Source organism: Nomascus leucogenys, chromosome 21, assembly GCF_006542625.1.
Source record: "Nomascus leucogenys isolate Asia chromosome 21, Asia_NLE_v1, whole genome shotgun sequence".
Lineage (NCBI taxonomy): Eukaryota > Metazoa > Chordata > Mammalia > Primates > Hylobatidae > Nomascus > Nomascus leucogenys.
The window spans coordinates 74,148,556-74,167,638 of NC_044401.1; the positions used below are offsets into that span (position 1 = coordinate 74,148,556).

Sequence of the window (19,083 nt, forward strand, 5' to 3'; positions counted from 1 at the left end):
CAAGGAACATTCTAACATATGAGACAGGAAATAATTATTTGGTACGGCAATTATAGGCTGCTTTTGTGGGCAAAGCATCCGTGAAACAGTTTTCTATGGTCTCCACTGGAGTTAGGTTTGTATTGAATGTTAGGCTAACTGCTTTCCAGGACAGGATTCAGGAGAAACTAAAATTTTATGATAAAACTCTGATTTCCTATTTCCTTGGGGAACAAATGCAGATTCCCTAACCACCCCTCCCCCAACACCCATAAAGACAAAGTAGCCACTTTCCTACAATAAGGCTGGAGCTGTCACCTCTGAGCAGCAGCTGAGAATGTGGGGGCAGCAATGGGGAAGTCCCCGAACCCACCCGTGGGCAACCTTGCTGCCATTCGTTGCTCCTCCAGACCCTACGTTGCCCCGATCAGTCTGGAAGGGACAAGAGCACCGCCATACCCCTCTTATGCGTGACCTCCAGTGAAGCGTGCAGATGTGGAAGACTTCCACATCCACAAGAAGGAAAGGGTTTTTTGTTTGTATTTTAATAGAGATTGTGTCAGGCCTTCTCATTTGTTATCCAAATAATCCCTCACCCTATTCTTGAATTTCAAACCCATGGAGAAATTGCAATCAATCTCTCTTTCCCCGCCTCTTTCTCCCCCATCCTCTTCTCTCCTAGCGAATGTACAGAGGTGTTTATTATGAGAAACTGATCAAAATATACTAGAGTACCAAATATCACTATAGTACCAAATGTCATAATTACTTAGGCTGCATTATGGTTTATGTTTAGAAGTTAACTCAAAGCAAGGAAGTTGCAAAGTCCTTTTATACCCCTAGTTTCACCCCTGACCAGAAGCCAAGGAAATTTCTGTGCATGACAAGCCATCAACACCTCCAATCTCACGGGACATTTTTGGATATCGGTGCCAAGTAGTTTATAAAACAAGCATGAACAAGAAAGAGTGCCAAGGATGGCACACAGAATGGTTCATCTGCAATGATTTAGCCAGTTTAAACTTGGAAAAGCACATGCGGATGAGAAATCTGATTTCTGATTTGAGGGCAAGTTTTATCACTGCTTTTATGGCCATGTAAGGGTAAAGTCTGCAAGTGCAGCATGTATTTTAAAGGGACTTCACAAGACATCCTTCATCTCTGTATTCTGTAAAGAACCATGTTGCAACTCTTACAGAATCTCACTTTTTCACAAATTGGAATATTTTCAAGTGATGTTTATCCTTCAGAAATGCTTTAAAATAGTAACCCTGTTCCTCTGGATCAACATTTGTACCAAATAAAATTTCAAAATAAGGGATACAAATAAGAAATATATTTATCTTTTGCTAAATATATGTGGTTCTACTGACAACAGATTTTTTGCAGGCCTTGGACAAACTCCTTCACTTATCAGAACTTCAGCAGAAAAATATAAGATGCTTACACTGGAGGCATTTTAAAATTTACGAGCTATTAGAGGAGACTGTTCTGTATGGTAACTTTATTGATATGACATTCCTTCACTCAATCAAGAAGGTGAATTACTGTGAAAGTAGGTTTTCATTTTCTGGATGTTAGTTGTTCTTACTGAAATAGTAATAATTCCTTACATCGACTCGCTTTTGCAGGGTACAGAGTACTAACCATGTATTATCTCAAGCCCTGAAGTAATCCCCTAAGATAGGAATTGTTGCCTCTACATTACAGGTAAGGAAACTGACACTCAGGAGGGTCCCAAAGCCTCATTCCTGAGTTGGGGACCAAAAAGAGACTTGAGAATCCTGTAAGTCACACAGCTCAGCCTGTGCTAGATGTGGAGCCGTGGGCACCTCGCTCCCTTTCTCCACACCCCAGCATCACTGGAGCACCGGCTGTGCTGCCGCACTCCCCAGGCAAGTCACCTTAACTGAAGGGCCTGGATGGTAGGATCCTACCACATAGATAGAGGATGTCTGGCAGGAAGTTCCCTTCTCTCACTCCTTCTGACGATACAAGTGCTTAGTGTCTATTACAGAGTATTACTCCGAAAAGGAAACTGTAATTAATGCAAATTTCCTTAATAGTAACGATGTCTCTGCAAGCAAATCTCTGAATTGGGTATTTAAGGAATAGGACCAGAGAATATGTTCTTATTTCAACACATGGAAGTTTTATAGTATTGCTAACTTTAAAAAGTAGCCTTACTTATCCAGGATGACTAAATTTCCATAATGCACTCATTTTGTCCCCAGGGCCCAGGAGAGTGTCTACAAAAATGCACATCTCTCTTAGGGACTGGGGAATAATGACTCCTGACCTCTGGAAAATGAATCAAGACCACCTACTTATTTAACACAGCTAATGACTATGTGTCATGTGGAAACGATCATCATCATCATCAATCTGGATTGGTTTCATGTCTACAGGCAAAATTCTTATTGTTGATTATCAATTCTACAAAGTCAAATGAGTCTATTAATAAAGAGTCCTACAAAATGAACATTTTCTGTTTTCCCAATCATGACAACAACAAAAAATGACCATTAAACAAATTGGAAAATCATTATTTTCCAATAAAGTTAATACCCTAAACCTCCCCTACTGGCTTCACATCTCAGCTAAAAGTTTCCTTTTCTGGCAAATTTCCATTGTATTTCAACTATAATTCTAATTTAACTTTGTAACAACAAAATATACTTCTCTCTTAGGCTTTTAAACATATCACTTATTAAGCTCTTTAAAGCATTTGAGTTCTCATTAAAGCCTCACTGGAAAATTCATATGACTCAGTGATGGATAACACAGTATTGCATATTGTCACCTCGCTCTTGCTTTAATGTCTCGAAAATGCCCAGATGTGTAGATCTCCATACTTCCTACACAGCACAGTTTAGCCTCCAGTAAGTTATGGAGGAGCCTCTGCTCTCCTGACACTAGTTAATCTACACTGCTGTCAAACATGTCACACAAACCGTGAATCATTGCCTTCTGCAGAAATCGCTTAAACCCCCTAAGCACTGCCCAAGGCAGACAGCTGCATGGTGAGCCCTGCACCCACAGCAAGTCTCTTCCCACACAGGACTTTATAAATCATCTTTAAGATAATTCCAGGGCCTGAGTGAAGGCCTTAATAAAGATAAAAAGAAAAAGAAAAATTTGTCAAAAACAAATTGCTTGTCTTTCAGGCAGACACCTTTTTAGCAGTTTTTGTTTTTTTTTTTTTCCCCTCTAAGACACGTTCTTTTCTCAAACAACTAGTGAAGCGCTCTTCATCTCAACAACCTGGAATTTCTAAAGAATGCTGTTTTCGCATAGTTAATATTTTCACATTTTTCCCCCTCTTTGGTCTTTCCCAGTATAATATAATCCTTTGCACCTGCAAAAGCTCCACAGACTGCTGACTGCCAAGAATCCACCACATGATCCTGCCTCCAGGACCAGAGGGCCTGTGTTTAAGGAGAAAGAAAAATACAAGTTATTAAATATTTGAATTTATCGGAACCTCCTGTGGGTTAGCTCTGGGGATGGGAACTTAAGTGAGAAGCTATTTTGGTGGCATTCTTTACTGATGACATAAGTGACTTTCCCAAGGACTTAACTGCATTCTAAAATAAGTCAAAGAAATGAGAGCGACAGCTACATTAGAGTGCTCAAAGTAAACAATTTTCAGAGAGTACATATGTGTGTGCACACACACAAAACATCATAGCCACAATTCAGATAGTGAACTTACTCATGACCCACAAGTTTTCTTGTATCCCTATGTAACCCCTCCTTCCTGTCCTTCCTCACTATCCCCTAAGCAATCTGATCTGTCATTCTAGATTAGTATGCCTTTTCCAGAATGTTCTATCATTGTGATCACATATTTTTTTAAATCCAACTTCTTTGATTCAGAATTATTTTGTGATTCACCCATGTCATGCAGATATCAACAGTTGACTTCTTCATTAGTAATATTCTGTTGTATGGATATACCGTGATTTACGTATTTACCTGTTGATGGACATTTGGGATTTTTCCAGTTTGGGGCTATTACAAATAAAGCCACCATGAATATTTGTACACAGGTCTTTATATGTATACATGCTTTCACTTCTCTTGGGGAAATACCTAGCAGTGAAATCGCTAGATCACATGGGAGTTATATGTTTAACTTTTTAAGGACTGCCAAACTGTTTTCCAAAGCGATTGTACCATTTTACATTCCCAAGAGTTCTGGTTTCTCCACATCTTTTCCAATATTTGTTATCATCACTACTTTAAAATTTTAACCATTCTAGTAAATGTGTTGCAGTATTTCTTTCTTCTTCTTTTTTTTTTTTTTTTTTTTTTTTTTTTTTTTTTTGAGACAGAGACTCGCTCTGTCACCCAGGCTGGAGTGCTGGAGTACAGTGGTGCAATCTTGGCTCACTGCAACCTCCAACTCCTGGGTTCATGTGATTCTCCTGCCTCAGCCTCCTGAGTAGCTGGGACTACAGGCGCCCGCCAACACGCCCAGCTAATTTTTGTGTTTTTAGTAGAGACGGGGTTTTCACCATGTTGGCCAGGCTAGTGTCCAACTCCTGACCTCAAGTGATCCACCCGCCTCAACCTCCCACAGTGCTGGGATTACAGGTGTGAGCCACCGTGCCTTCATTGTGGTTTTAATTTGTATTTCCCTAATGATGGTGAGTTGCTTTTCATGTACTTATTTGCCATCCACAACATACTGTCTTTGGTGAAGTGTCTGTTCAAATGTGTTGCACATTTGTACTGGGTTACCGTATCTCAATGACTGCATTTTAAGAGTTCTTTACATATTCTAGACACAGCTCATTTACAGATGTTTTCTTCTAGTCTTGTCTTTTCATTCTTTTAACAGCATCTTTCATCATTCTTTTAACAGCGTCTTTCAAAGAACAGAAGTTTTTAATTTTGATGAAGTCCAAATTATCCTTTTAGAGATCTTGCTTTTGGTGTCACATCTAAGAAATCTTTGTCTAGTTCAAAGTCACAAAGATTTTTTGATCCTGTGTTTTCTTCTAGAAATTTTATGCTTTCAGGTTTTACATTTATATCTATCATCCATTTTGAGTTAATTTTTATATATGGTACAATATGTAGATTGAAGTTATTTGGTTTTGTTTTCACATATGGATATTCAGTTGTTCCAATGACTGGGAAAGATAATCATTTCTCCAATGAACTGCCCTCTTGCTTTTGTCAAAAATCAACTGTCCACATATGTGTGGGTCTATTTCTGAACTCTCTATTCTGTTCTCATCTATAGGCTTATCTTGATATCAATTCCATACTTTCTTCACTACTATAACTTTATAATGAATCTTGAAACCAGGTAGTATTTGTCTTCCAAATTCTTTCTTTTTCAAAGTTCTTCTACCTATTCTAAATATTTTGCATTTCCATATGAATTTTGCAATCTGATTATCAATTTCTAGGAAATAACTGGCTGAGACTGTGATTGGGATGCACCAAATCCATGGATTATTTTGGAGAGAACCAGTTGTTAATGTTGAGGGGTTTTCTTCTCATAGGCATGGCATCCCTCTCCATTTGACTAAGGCCTTCTTTTGTTTCTCTCCACACTGTCTTAGTTTTCAGTATACAGGTCTTGCACTGGTTTTGTCAAATTTATCCTTAAGTATTTCACACGTTTTGATGCTACTGCAAATCGCACTGTTTTTTAAATTTCAGTCTCTGGTTGTTCATTGCTAATATGTAGAAACTGAAACTGATTATCAACACAATTGATTTTTGTACACTGATCTTGTATTCTGCAGCCTTGCTAAAGTTACCAACCTCATAGCTTTTTTTTATAGAGCTCATCAAATTTTCGACATAGATGACCATATCATGTGAATAAAGACAGTTGTACTTCTTCCTCTCCAATTAAGGTAACTTTTATTGTTTATTTTCATTTTTGCCTTACTGAATTGAGTAGGACCTTCAGAATAATGGTATGCATTGCAATAGTGACCACAAATATTAACAAAAAAGACCTCTTTAATATATTAATTTAAATGGTTAGAGAAGTATAATGACTTTCTGAGAGTGGTGTGACATTTTTAGGGATAATCGAATACACAGCAACTAAAAGAAGAACAGCAAAGTTCGTTTTATTTCCTACTCTGAATACTTCTCCACTGACAACTATCTCTGAAAGGCTGTGAGGGTCACTGAGGGGATGAAGAAGATGCCATAGAAATTCATTAGGTACAAGACTCTGTTTACTCTGTCAACTTTCACAACTTTTCTTAAGTCAGACAGCTACTATGTTAACTATCTAACAAATTAAATATGTGACAGCGTGTGGTTTGAGGACCAACATTTCCCTCTAACCATACTAACGTGAATGATTCTCTGAAAGTGTATTAATTCAATTTATTGCACTGAGAGTGCAGCTATCAAATAGGTATTTATCACCTTACTTGTGAAAGTAGACAAGCTAAAAAAGAAAAGACGTATTAGAAACAGGTTTCTAAAGATAATATTGCCATTAAACAGAGTATCTGGTATATTTTCAGAAAATGCTCTAAGGTTTGCAAATACATCTGTATGCTTTAATAGAAACCATTATTTTCTCCAGAGCTCCTATAAGCATTGCAGAAAAAATAAGAAACAAGACAGTGGAATCACTTTTTCTTTACTTTTAAGGTGGCAAAGGGTGTATTTTATCAGGCTAATGCCAGTTTTAACACCAACACTTACTTCACCAACTTAGTAGAAAAGCAATGCAAAATATAAACTAGATTTCTGTTGATGACTAAAGGTCACCTTCAGTTAATCTACTTATTATCTCTAAAGGTTCCAAAGAGTAGAAGGCTACTCCAAATAGACTTGAAATGCTGGTAATGATGCTGAGTTTATAAGCAAAAGTAAATAACAGTAAGATGTGAATGTGATAAGAAATCAAAAATGTTATGCAAGTCATAAATTCAACAAATATTTACTAGGTGTCAGGTACTGTCGTCAAGAAAAGAAAAAGTAACAGTCCCTAGGTCTAGTATTTGAGGAAGGTATGGTGGGGGCAGAAGAGGATTATAAAAGAGAGAAGTGAAGTGACAGAGAAAGCTTCACAGAGGTGCCTGTCATAATCTAGGGAGAAAAAAATTGGTTGCCAGGCGGGAAAAAAAAACACAATCAAAATAGACTCAGATGGCTGAAGACAACATTTAAAAATAGAATCTCCACAGATAAGTGTAACTTTCCACTATCACCTGGCCAGAATAATGAGCCTACAAAAAACACATAAAGAAATAATTTTATATTTGAAATGGATACTAATAAATATCTTAAACAAAAAATCTCTAGAGACCCAAAACGTTTAAAGTGAGAAACTTCAGTGGCAAACACAAAGCATGACGTAAAGAATGACTTTAACAGTAACCACAATACACGCTTCCACAGAAGATACAGAACTTCCCACATTCCAAGTGTGAAGCACTTTACATACATCAGCTCATGTAATTCTCTCCAGAATCTTCTGACGTATATGTAATTTTTATTATCTTGTCATTTTATAGACAAAAACATTGTGGCTCACGCCTGTAATTCTAGCACTTTGGGAGGCCACGATGGGAAGATCACTTGAGGCCAAGAGTTTGAGACTAGCCTGATTAACATAGTGAGATCCCATCTCTAAGAAAAAAACTGTCTAAAGATGAGGCTCAAAGATGTTAAGTAACTCAAAGATTAAACGGCGAGTAGGAACGCTGGGATCTGGATGGGACACTCTGGTGTGGGCATGAAAACACATGGGTTTGGATCTATAGGATATAGTTGTCCTGGTAACACACAGATAAGCATTCATGAGACACTTTACTTCCACACGCAAATCATAATTTCTACTGGAATGATTAACATATCCAAGTGAATGAACAAATTATGTCAATGTCTGAAGCAACTTGCTTAAATGAGTTTGAAATGATTTTTCTAAATGAGGAATTGTCTGAATACAGAACTTAAGAAATGTAATATTGAGACCAATCTAAAAAGAGTGTTATTTACAAATTATTCATTTGAGTGCAACCTTAAATTCATAAAACAACAATAATCAGAACCTGACTGGTAAAAAATACTATACATAAATTATGAAAATATTTTGAAATTATGTATTTGCTCATCTATTTGGAGGGACAACAGAATTGTAATAAAACAGCTGGAAGACATTACTCACAGGAAGACTATGTATTGATTATGAAAGACATAAGACTATGTATTGACATATGAAATTCACATAATTTTAGACTGGAATGTGGGATAAAAATATAGTACAGGTAACAATATAAATTATTACTATTGACAATATTAGTTGGGATTTACTGACTACCTACAATGCTCTAGGCACTATGCTAAAGATTTTACATGTATAATCTCATTCAATGTTGAGAAGTATATTATTCTCCACAAAAACAGGTGAGGGGCAAGTTCTAGGAGATTTTAAGTAACTTGCCTAGGTCACATAGATAGTAAATGGGAAAACTGAGGCTGGTTCGTTCTGCAAATACCATTATGTTTCCTCACTATCATATACAGCTCAACTTCTAGTCGAACTACATCATAACACACACATTATTAAATATTTTGAAGTTAATACAATGAATTTAAATAATGTGGGTTTACAAAAGCTTTTTTTAAAGAACCTGTCAAACATTTTTTAAATTTCCATAATTTCTCAACCTAAGTAAGTAATTTCATTGCCACAGAGGTCTAATGATCATTTCTGTCAAAGCAGATAAACGATTACAGGAGGAGGAGAGGGGCATTAAGGGGCCCAAATGTGAAGAAGCAGTATTGGAGTCTCAACTCACTGAGGAGGTTGTATACCAAAATAACAATAAGAAATTTAAAAAGCAAGGGGCCACATTTTCCCTGATGTTTGCTTATTTATCCCAATTCAATGTCCCATTTCCTTTTTCTGTTCAAATGTAAGTAACTTAAGAGACAGGATCTTGTTCTGTTACCCAGGCTGGAGTGCAGTGAAGTGATCACAGCCCACTGCAGCCTCCAACTTCTGCACTCAAGCAATCCTCCCGCCTCAGCCTCCTGAGTAACTGGGACTACGGGCAAGGGCCATCATGCCCGGCTAATTTATTTCTTTGAGGCAGCATCTTGCTATGTTTGACCAGGGTAGTCTCAAATTCCTGATCTCAAGTGATCCTCCCACCCCAGCCTCCCAAGTAGCTGGAATTACAGTATAAATGAAATTTTCACATGAATCTATGGTTACATTAATGAGAAATATCGAGATTAAGTAACGAGAACAGAAGTCAAAAATGTTCTTAGTTTCACTTCGGTAATTTTTCTTAAGTAAAGCTTCCTTAATATAGGTTGATTAGAAACCATTTCTAACAGGTTGTATGACACTTATTTTGAAATAATTTTAGATTTACAGAAGAGTTACAAAAATAGGAGCATTCCACCGAGTGCTGCGGCTCGTGCCTATAATCCCAGCACTTGCTGGAGTCTGAGGTGGGAGGATCACTTGAGCCCAGGAGTTTGAGACCAGCCTGAGCAACACAGGGAGACCCTGTCTCTACAAAAAAATTTAAAAATTAGCCAGACGTGGTGGCACACCCGAGTCCCAGCTACTAGGGAGGCTGAGGTAGGAGGATTGCTTAAGCCTGGGAGGTTGAAGCTGCAGTTATCAGCGATCCCACCACTGCACTCCAGCCTGGGTGACAGAGCAAGACCCTATCTCAAAAAATATTAATAATAAAGTTCCCACATATCCTTCACCCAGCTTCCATAGTGTAATTATCAAAGCACAAGACTGAGATTGGTACAATACTATTAACTAAGCTACAGACCCTAGCTGAGTTTCACCATAATAACTATTGTTTAAAAGTAAGCAATTTTTAATCATCAGCTTGACTTTTTAAATTAACAATATTTGTATTATTCATTAGGATACTCAGTGATATCACTACAAAAACAATCAGGTTGTAATTTCCCAAGTGATTCTTCACTTAATGCTAAAGGCCTATCAGAGGAAGAATAGCATGAAGTAGTTTGGCTCCCCGACCCCCACCCCAAGATAATAGCTATTAGCACCAGTAGTCGTAGGCCAGAAAGCAAACACCAGGCACAATATTATGAAGTAGCTGGGAGTCCAACCCCAGACCAAGTGTCTTCTATTTAAAGTATATCATGAAGAGAAGGCTTTGTTTTTCACTTTTAAAAGACCCACCCAAATAAGCACTATTGTCTTATGAATAACAAATTGAAAATAAGTGTTTTGGCTCCAGTGAACAAATACTTACAACTTGGGACTTCTTTAGCTGCTCTATTCAAAAGCAGTTACATGGCTTCCAACCTTACAAGATGATATTTTACTATATGCTTTTTATGCATGTAGTAAAATAGTTATGTGCACAGAATCATCTACTCAATTCCAAATTAGTAACATCAGATGACAAAATTTAAGATAATGGAAAGGATAATGCTTAGTTTTTTCAAACCTAGCTTGCTCTTGATATCATCCTCTGGGTAGGTCTCACTGCTGTGAGTTTACTACCAGAAGTTTATAACAGATTAAAGACATGAGACAATGATTTTCGTGCAAATACTTTCCATACTGTAGTTGATCAAGCTATTGTGTAGCTTTTGCACATATATTTTTAAAAACAAAGCAACAGCTGCCTATAATTTTATCATTCAGTCAGATGAACCATCTCTCTGTGAAGTACTCACACACTACTATGTCTACAAAAGAGATTTCTAATAGCAAGTTCAGAAACTGAGAACAGTACAAACATAACTGGGAACCACAATTCGGCTTTCATTCCACCACACCATAGCTCTTGTGATACAAACTAGTGGCTAAAAGGCTAAAATGAATTTTTCATATAGCACTATTTTCATAATTAAAAATGGATATACCTAACTGATCATTAGGAATCCCTTATGGTATACAGGCTGATTTGGGTTATGACGGCAGCTAGACTGAAACTGTTCTGGGATGTGCAAGCAGCATCAATTTTATATGCGTTGATGTGTACCTTGTTTTGCGCAATAATGTATGTTGGCTGGTTGAGATATTTATAGATATTTGCATTCTAGATAAGTTGGTAAAGATAATAAGAATTTATAAGAAAATCTTGAACTAATGATTATGCTGGTAATTACAGGCAAAGACACTGATTATTCTTAAGCAAAAGCAAGATGGACTAAAATGCTGGGTTTGCTTAGTAATATTTAGGTTTCAGAGTTTATACAGTGATATTTTTGGATATGTCTGGGCTAGATTTCAGATACATGGGGGGATATTTATTCTGACTGGGGGTTCTATGAGCTTTCTATTTGTGGTTCTTATTAGTTGTATTGGTCCATTTTCACACCGCTGATGAAGACATACTCAAGACTGGGCAATGTACAAAAGAAAGAGGTTTAATTGGACTTACAGTTCCACGTGGCTGGGGAGGCCTCACAATTACGGCAGAAGGCAAGGAGGAGCAAGTCACATCTTACGTGGACGGCGGCAGGCAGAGACAGACCATGTGCAGGCAAACTCTTGTTTTTTAAAGCTATCAGATCTTGTGAAACTCATTCACTGTCATGAGAACAGTGCTGGAAAGATCTGCCCCCATAATTCAATCCCCTCCCACTGGGTTCCTCCCCGACACCAGATTCTCCCAGTCTCATGAAATGGTATAACTGCAGATCCTGAGCACTGAGCATCTTCTAATTCTTGTTTATATTACTAAAAGTATCAGAGAAATTTGTTGTGGGTAGGGTGGTGGTAGACATTTAACTATTATTAAAACAAGAATCAACAAGAGAAAGTGCTATTTATTCTTAAACTTGAAAACATAGCTTTTATGTAGTACTGCACATTTAAAATACTTATAAAACATAAAAGAGAGATCTAAGTAATTATTATATACATTGAATTATTGATATAAGTGAAGTGATAATGCACTGGTCCCTGATTTCTATGACAAAGCTATGATTTCATCTTAGAAAAGCATTAGCATAATGTTGCTGTCTTACAAAACCAAAGTGATTTTATTTTCATTTTGCTTTAAATAGTGCTTAGCTTAAAGATCACATCTCATCTAGCTATTGCTTTGTAACACCCTGTAGCTGTAAGCAAAACCACTCGGACCTGACAGTATTCTTAGCAGTTCTCCACACTGCAATATAAACTGATGTCTCACACTAAGAAAATAGAAAAAAAACGCATTCTCACAGGAAATTTTATCATATCCTTTCATAGTATGATTACTTTTGACTTAAAGCTTGATAAGAAAAGATCTGTATGGTTAAAAAGGGAAAACTCGTTTATAGCTGTGAACATACCTTTAAAAGAATGTATAAATAAAACAGTTAATGTAGATAGAGTTATCCAACTTTGCATTCAACTTGAAAAAGAACGCTAACCTTCAAACAATTAGCAAATAGTTACATAAACACCTCCTGTGTAAAAGAACCATAAAGAATAAACAGAAGACACAGTTCCTTCCTCCAGTAAGCACCGTTCTGTGGGGAGTTAAACACAAGCACATGGAAAATGCGGTTCTGGCTGAACTCATTAACTGTCAACTTATCTGTGCTCTCCAGGGTTGGTCTCTGAGAACTGACTCAAGTGAGCACAGTTTAATCCTTGCCCAAGCTCAGCAGATTCAACGGGTGCTGGGGAGAGGTGGTCTAAGAAATATGCTGGCCAGGCTTTCCTAAGCGACATGTCATCATTAAGGAATCAATGCAATTTGCAGAAATGCCTTCAATGAGCTGACTAAATATGACCTCAACTTTTTATCAACTTTTGAGTATACGAAACTACAAAAACATTATGAAATACATCATGTGTGGTGTGCATAATTACATGTAAAGTGATTAAGAATATCAAGTCTGGAGTTAGATCTGAACCTGATTTCAAATCCTGGCTGTACCCCTTAGTACTCCCATGGCCTTGGGCAAGGCGTTCAAACTCTCCTTCCATTTTCACATCTACAGAACAAAGACCAGGCCAGCACCGACTTCACAGGACTGTCATGAAGATGAATAGGAGAAGATGTGTGGAAAGTGTTACTACAGTGCCTGGCACATTGTAGCTTTGAAAAATGTTGGCTGTTCTTGCTTTTATGATGGCTGTTATCATCACTAAAATAGCACCTGGTAACCTGAGTCACCCGTCTGCTACGCAGCACACAGTAAAAGGTGCTTAGGCAACTAGGTGAAAGACAACCTTGGCGAGCCCTGCTTCCGTGGTTTTAAGGTGGGGATAACAACATGGCCCACCTCTCTGGGTTGTGTGTGGTGTGAAGAAGACAGTAATGAATGCATTGTGCTTAACCCAGAGCCTGGCACACAGTGTCTGCTCATCACACCACTATGTCGTGAATGATCATTCCAATGACGTAAGTGCATAACTAAATAAACTAAGTTATTAAAATACCAGTAAGGAAATAAATAGGTGTCATGATTACGGAGGAGGCAGGAGGGGAAAGTCCTACTCTGAAGAGGGGTAGACTGGTAGACACTCTCTCTGAGGTGACATGTGATCTAAGGCCTGAGTAACGGGGAAGGAGGAGACATGAGAGAGGAATGGGGAAGGGGGATGGAGACAGGCCTAGGGAAAGAGCTGGAATGAATGCTCCATGGGGTCAGTTATTTGTGTCAGTCCTCTTAATCACTGTATCCCCAGACCCTGGAAAATGCCTGGCAGATAATAGACACTCAGTAATGACATATACACTATTTATATATTTCAAAACATCATGCTGCACACCTTAAATATACAGATATTATTTGTCAATTTTCAAAAATATGAAAAAATCAAAATTAAAAAAATTATCACACACATAAAAAATGATGTATATAGAACAAAGGAAGAAAGAATATTTCTAGCAGGGAGATCTACAAATGTAAAGGCCTTGGTACATCTCAAAAAAAAAAAAACAAAACAAAAAACAAGGGGAGGCGCTAGGCAGCAGCACAGTCAGCGCAATGTGGCTGGGCACAGCGGGTGAGTGACACGGGATAAGGCTGAGGCAGACAGAGGCCAGATTACATAGCGTCTTGCCAGCCAGAGCTTAAGCTCTGGGTTTATTTTTCTTTTAAGGAGATGCCACTGACAGGTTTTAGCAAGGAATAGTATGGTCTAATTTCTTTCTTCTTCTAAGAGACAGGGTCTCACTCTGTCGCCCAGGTTGTGAGCTCAAGTGAGTCTCCCACCTCAGCCTCCCACACAGTTGGGACTACAGGTGTGCACCACCACTCCCAGATAATTTTTTTTTTTAATTTTTGTAGAGATGGAGTCTGTGTTGCCCAGGCTGGTCTCAAACTCCTGAGCTCAGGTGATCTTCCAGCCTAAGCCTCTCAAAGTGCTGGGATTACAGGCATGAGCCACTGTGCCTGACCTAATTCATTTCTTTAAAAGATCACTCTGACTGCTGTGTGAAGAAGATATTTTGGGAAAGCCTGAGTGAAATGACGGAGACCACTGGAGAGGCCAGTGTAGCAATTCAAACAAGGGGTGTCAGAGGCTTGAACTAGAACAGTGAACTTGTTGATGGGCTAGATGATGAGGGAGAAAAGAACAGAACTCTGGAATCATTCTTAAGTTTCTATCTGAACAAGCATAAGACAACTGTGCTATTTACTGAGAAGTGGACAACTAGGAAGGAACAGATTGGAAAGAAGGCAAATAAAAACCGACAGTTCTGTTCTGACCTAGCCACTCAGAGACATCCTGAGTGAGGATGTCAACTAGGCAGCTGGTGATCTGAGGCTGCCACTCAGAGGAAGGCGCTTGCCATGGAGCTATAAATATGCAAGTTGGTATAAAGATGGTATCCAAAGTCAAAGGATAAGATAGAATAACAAGCTACAGGTCTTTGTCAGATAATAAAAACCATGAAATCTATCATGCTTCTCTTCTTGTTGGGCTGCCAGAAAGTTACAAGTAAATATAAATCTTCAAGGAAAATTATCTTCTCTAAGACTTTGGATATGATAATCTACCACTTTTGCTTCTCCATCTCTCTATGGTGTCTTGTCCTCTTTCATCTAAAACATGCTTTTGTAAGCATATGTATAATAAAGAAAAGAAAAACAAAGGAAATGATGTAGCACGGTAACAGGATTTGGGGAGCAAGTATTCTGCAACAAGAGACACATTACATTTAAGTTATCAGCGAGTTGCGTGCCACTCTGGTGGACTCAGCTCCTCAAGGGCATTAAGCCATTTCTTATTCATCTTTGCATTCTTGCGAAATGCAACCATATCCAGCTCAGAGTAGACAGGCACCAGAGGTGCAATGACAGCAGGTATCATTTACTAGTAAATTGAAGGGGTTAAGAACACTAGTATCTGAACACTATAAGATGTTTTAAACACAATATGGTGGGTGATTAAATACGAGTCAGTGACACAGACAAATCTGTGGTAAGGGCAATTCTTCAAGGCCTTCATTAGAAGACTTCAAGGAAATCAAACACTGAACTAAGATCTGAATGATGCATCACTTTTGGATCCTTGGAAGCATACTTCAGAAAGGAGTCAGAGAACAGGGAAGGCGAGAACATATTTAGAGGCAGTAAGGAGGCTATTCTGGCTGGAGGGGAAGAATAGCCTCCAGTGTGCGTGCACACGCGCACACACACACACACACACACACACACACACACATAGACAGTATAGGGCAGAGGCTGAAAAAACCAGTCAAGGAAGTTCTTGAATGCCAAAAACTTCATGTTTTAGAGTTTTAGAAACTTATATGTTCCTGAGAACCTAAGTGTTACTGAGAGAGAAGTTTAAGGAAGATCAGACACATCCAAAACGTAGAATAGATGAGAAGAGAACCTACTGGGATGTGGGAAAGCATAAGGTACTAAGAATCAGGTGAAATGTGGCCACAAATTCCCAACAGTGAAGTCAACAACATTTGTTGAGTAATGTGACATAGAGAAAGAGAAAGAAGAGAATCAAATTTTAATCTGAGACTTGAGACCAGGCAGCCAAGAGAATACTGATTAACAGAAATGGGAGACGGCAGGAAGACATGATTTTACAAAAAAGATGACAACTTTTAGACAGAGTTGAATTTAAGATAACAGTGGCCACCACCACCTCCAGCCCCTTACTCCCTGCAGTGCCATGTGATGCAATCTGCTAGTCTTGGCTAAGAAAAATTTTCCTGAATGGTATTCCCACATAAACACAAATAAACACAGTGGAGAAATCCTTTCATATAATATAATCTCCTTCTATAACTGCAAACTCAAGTTTAAATAGCTAAAATTGTAAACACACAAAAAAAAAAGTTCCAAAAATTGTCTACTTCTACAAAAGCACTATGATTGTACATTCAGATGTTTAAAAAACAGTATTATATGAAAAGATGCTCAACATTATTTAGTCATGAGGGAACTAGAAATTAAAACCCCAATGAGATACCGATTCACAAGTACTAGAATGGCTGGAAAAAAAAAATTAATCTAATAGTAACAAGAAATGACATGGATGTAGAGCAACTAGAACTCTCATACACTGTTGGTGGGAATGCAAACTGGTACAGCCACTTTGGAAAATACCTTGACAGTTTGTTTCTTATAAAATTAAACATATACCTTCCGTATGACCCAGGGATGCTACTCCTGGCCTCTTACCCTAGAGAAGTAAAAACCTACATCCATACCAATACTATATGCGAATATTTACAACAGCTTTATTTATAATCACCAAAAACTGGAAAATAAGTCAAATGTGTATAAACTAGTGAATAAATTGTAGTACATCCATACACATATGGAATACTACAAAGTAATAAAACAAACTATTGATACAAGCAACAACATGAAAGAATCTCAAAAATACCACATTAAGTAAAAAAAGCAAAGCACAAGATGGTACAATAGTATCCTGTATCTATTTCTATGATGTTCTGGAAAAGAGAAGACTACAGAACAGTGGCTCACAGGGGCTGTGGGTAGAGAAAGGGCACTGACAGCATGAGGGAACTTTCTGGGTTGATGGAAATACTCTATTTTGGTTATGGTGGTGGTTATAAACATTTATTGAAACTCATAAAAATGTACATGTATAAAGGGTGAATTTTATCATATATAAAGCATTTCTCAAGAAACCTGACTTGACAGAAAAAAAAAAATGGCAGCATCTTAACATTTGCTCAAAGAGAATTTTTAAATCATAGCATTGTCATCTATGATTACTCTGAAAACTTCTGGACATTTCTTAACTAGCTGGAATTCTACAAATGTCCTTAATATAGAAAAGAAATAAACACTATGTATTTTCCTTCTTTAGGCCTCAAAACATTCCTTTGCAGAGTTAGGGCATAAGGATGTTAGAGTGTGCGGAAACTGCGTGAATGCTGGTTATTGAGACACTAATAAAGTAAGTCTTGTTTGCTGGACAGCTGTTGGCTTCATTGTTCTTTTGTCACACATTAAAAAGGAGAGCTGTTATGCTAATGGAATGTGACCTTCTCATTGGAGAGCTGTTACATCATGCCCTGAAACACTGCCAGAGAACTCTATTTTCACCACGCACCACATAGGAAACGGTAAAACAAACAAACAAAACAACCAAAGGGCTAAGAAGACTATATTAAATGAGCAATACTACTCCTTAAAATCAGACCACTTATTAAGAAATACTTCTCGATACTTAACATCCCATAATTTACTTTGTTAATGAGTAATTTTTTTCTCAATTTAGTATCCTTTAGTATACACCTCAACAATTTATTTCCAAGTCCAAATAATTTTTATGATACTCTTCAAAATGCATTTTGTGTGAGCACTCCATGACTAGTAAATCTATAAAATTATGACAGTAACTCCTTTATTTCTGTATTACCTAATGCCTACCTAGATTGTTCTATAGTCTGGTCATTTATGAACCATTTTCACTAGAACAAGGGCTTTCAAAGTTTTTGGACCATTATCCACAGCGAGAAATACATTTTACATTGCAACTTAGCACAGATACATGTGTGTGTGCACGCATACGTAACACTGAGGTCTTACAAAATAAGACTTACTCTTACCATGTAAGATGCTCTCTACTATATTCTTCTTTATTATAGTCTTTGAAATGCTGACAAAGACCCACACAATTTATATCATGGCCCCCAGTTTTCAGTATCACTGCACCAGAAAGTGAAAAACCAATGTAACGCCTCTGCAGGTTTTGAAAGTAGGCTTTTTAAAATGTGTTTTTTGTTGTTGTTGTTAAGTTCCAGGGTATGTGTGCAAGATGTGCATGTTTGTTACACAGGTAAATGTGTCCCATGGTGGTTTGCTGCATGTATCAACTCATCAGCTAAGTATTAACCCAGCATGCGTTACTTATTTTTCCTGATGCTCTCCTTCCCCCTGCACCCCTCAACAGGCCCCAGTAATTGTGTGTTGTTCTTCTGTGTCCATGTATTCTCCTTGCTCAGCTCGCACTTGTAAGTGAGAGCATGCAGTGTTTGCTTTTCTGTTCCTGCATTAGTTTGCTGAGGATAATGGCTTCCAGCTCCATCCATGTCCCTGCAAAGGACATAATCTCATTTCCTTTTTATGGCTGCATACTATTCCGTGTTGTGTATGTACCACATTTTCTTCATGCAGTCTATCATTGATGGGCATTTGGGTTGATTCCATGTCTTTGCTATTATAAATAGTGTTGCAATGAACATACGTATGTATGTATCTTTATAGCAGAATGATTTATATTCCTTTGGGTATATAGCCAGTAATGGGATAGCTGGGTCAAATGGTATTTCTGGTTCTACGTCTTTGAGAAATCGCCACACTGTCTTCCACAATGGTTGAACTAATTTACATTCCCACCAACAGTGTAAAAGTGTTCCTTTTTCTCCAAAGCCATATCAGCATCTGTTGTTTCTTGACTTTTTAATAATCACCACTGTGACTGGTGTGAGATGGTATCTCACTGTGGTTTTGATTTGCATTTCTCTAATAATCAGTGATGTTGAGCTTTTTCTCATATGTTTGTTGGCTGCATGAAAGTCTTCTCTTGAGAAGTGTCTGTTCATGTTCTTCGCTCACTTTTTAATGGGATTCTTTGTTTTTTTCTTGTAAATTCATTTCAGTTCCTTGTGGACTCTGGATATTAGAACTTTGTCAGATGAATAGGTTGCA

General features: G+C 37.8%; 1 protein-coding gene across 6 annotated transcripts in view; it reads right to left on the bottom strand.

Moving 5' to 3' along the window:
- SLC25A26 (solute carrier family 25 member 26) overlaps positions 1 to 19,083 on the bottom strand; it is a 164,657-nt gene that overhangs the window by 13,639 nt on the left and 131,935 nt on the right. For all 6 annotated transcript variants that reach the window (XR_004027606.1, XM_003279592.4, XM_030802098.1 and 3 more), the window contains one exon: positions 3,338 to 3,407. Coding sequence is in view for 5 of the 6 variants with exons in the window: in XM_003279592.4 (XP_003279640.1) it covers positions 3,338 to 3,407 (70 nt within the window). In the remaining variant the exon portion in view is untranslated. The remainder of the gene's footprint in view (positions 1 to 3,337; positions 3,408 to 19,083) is intronic.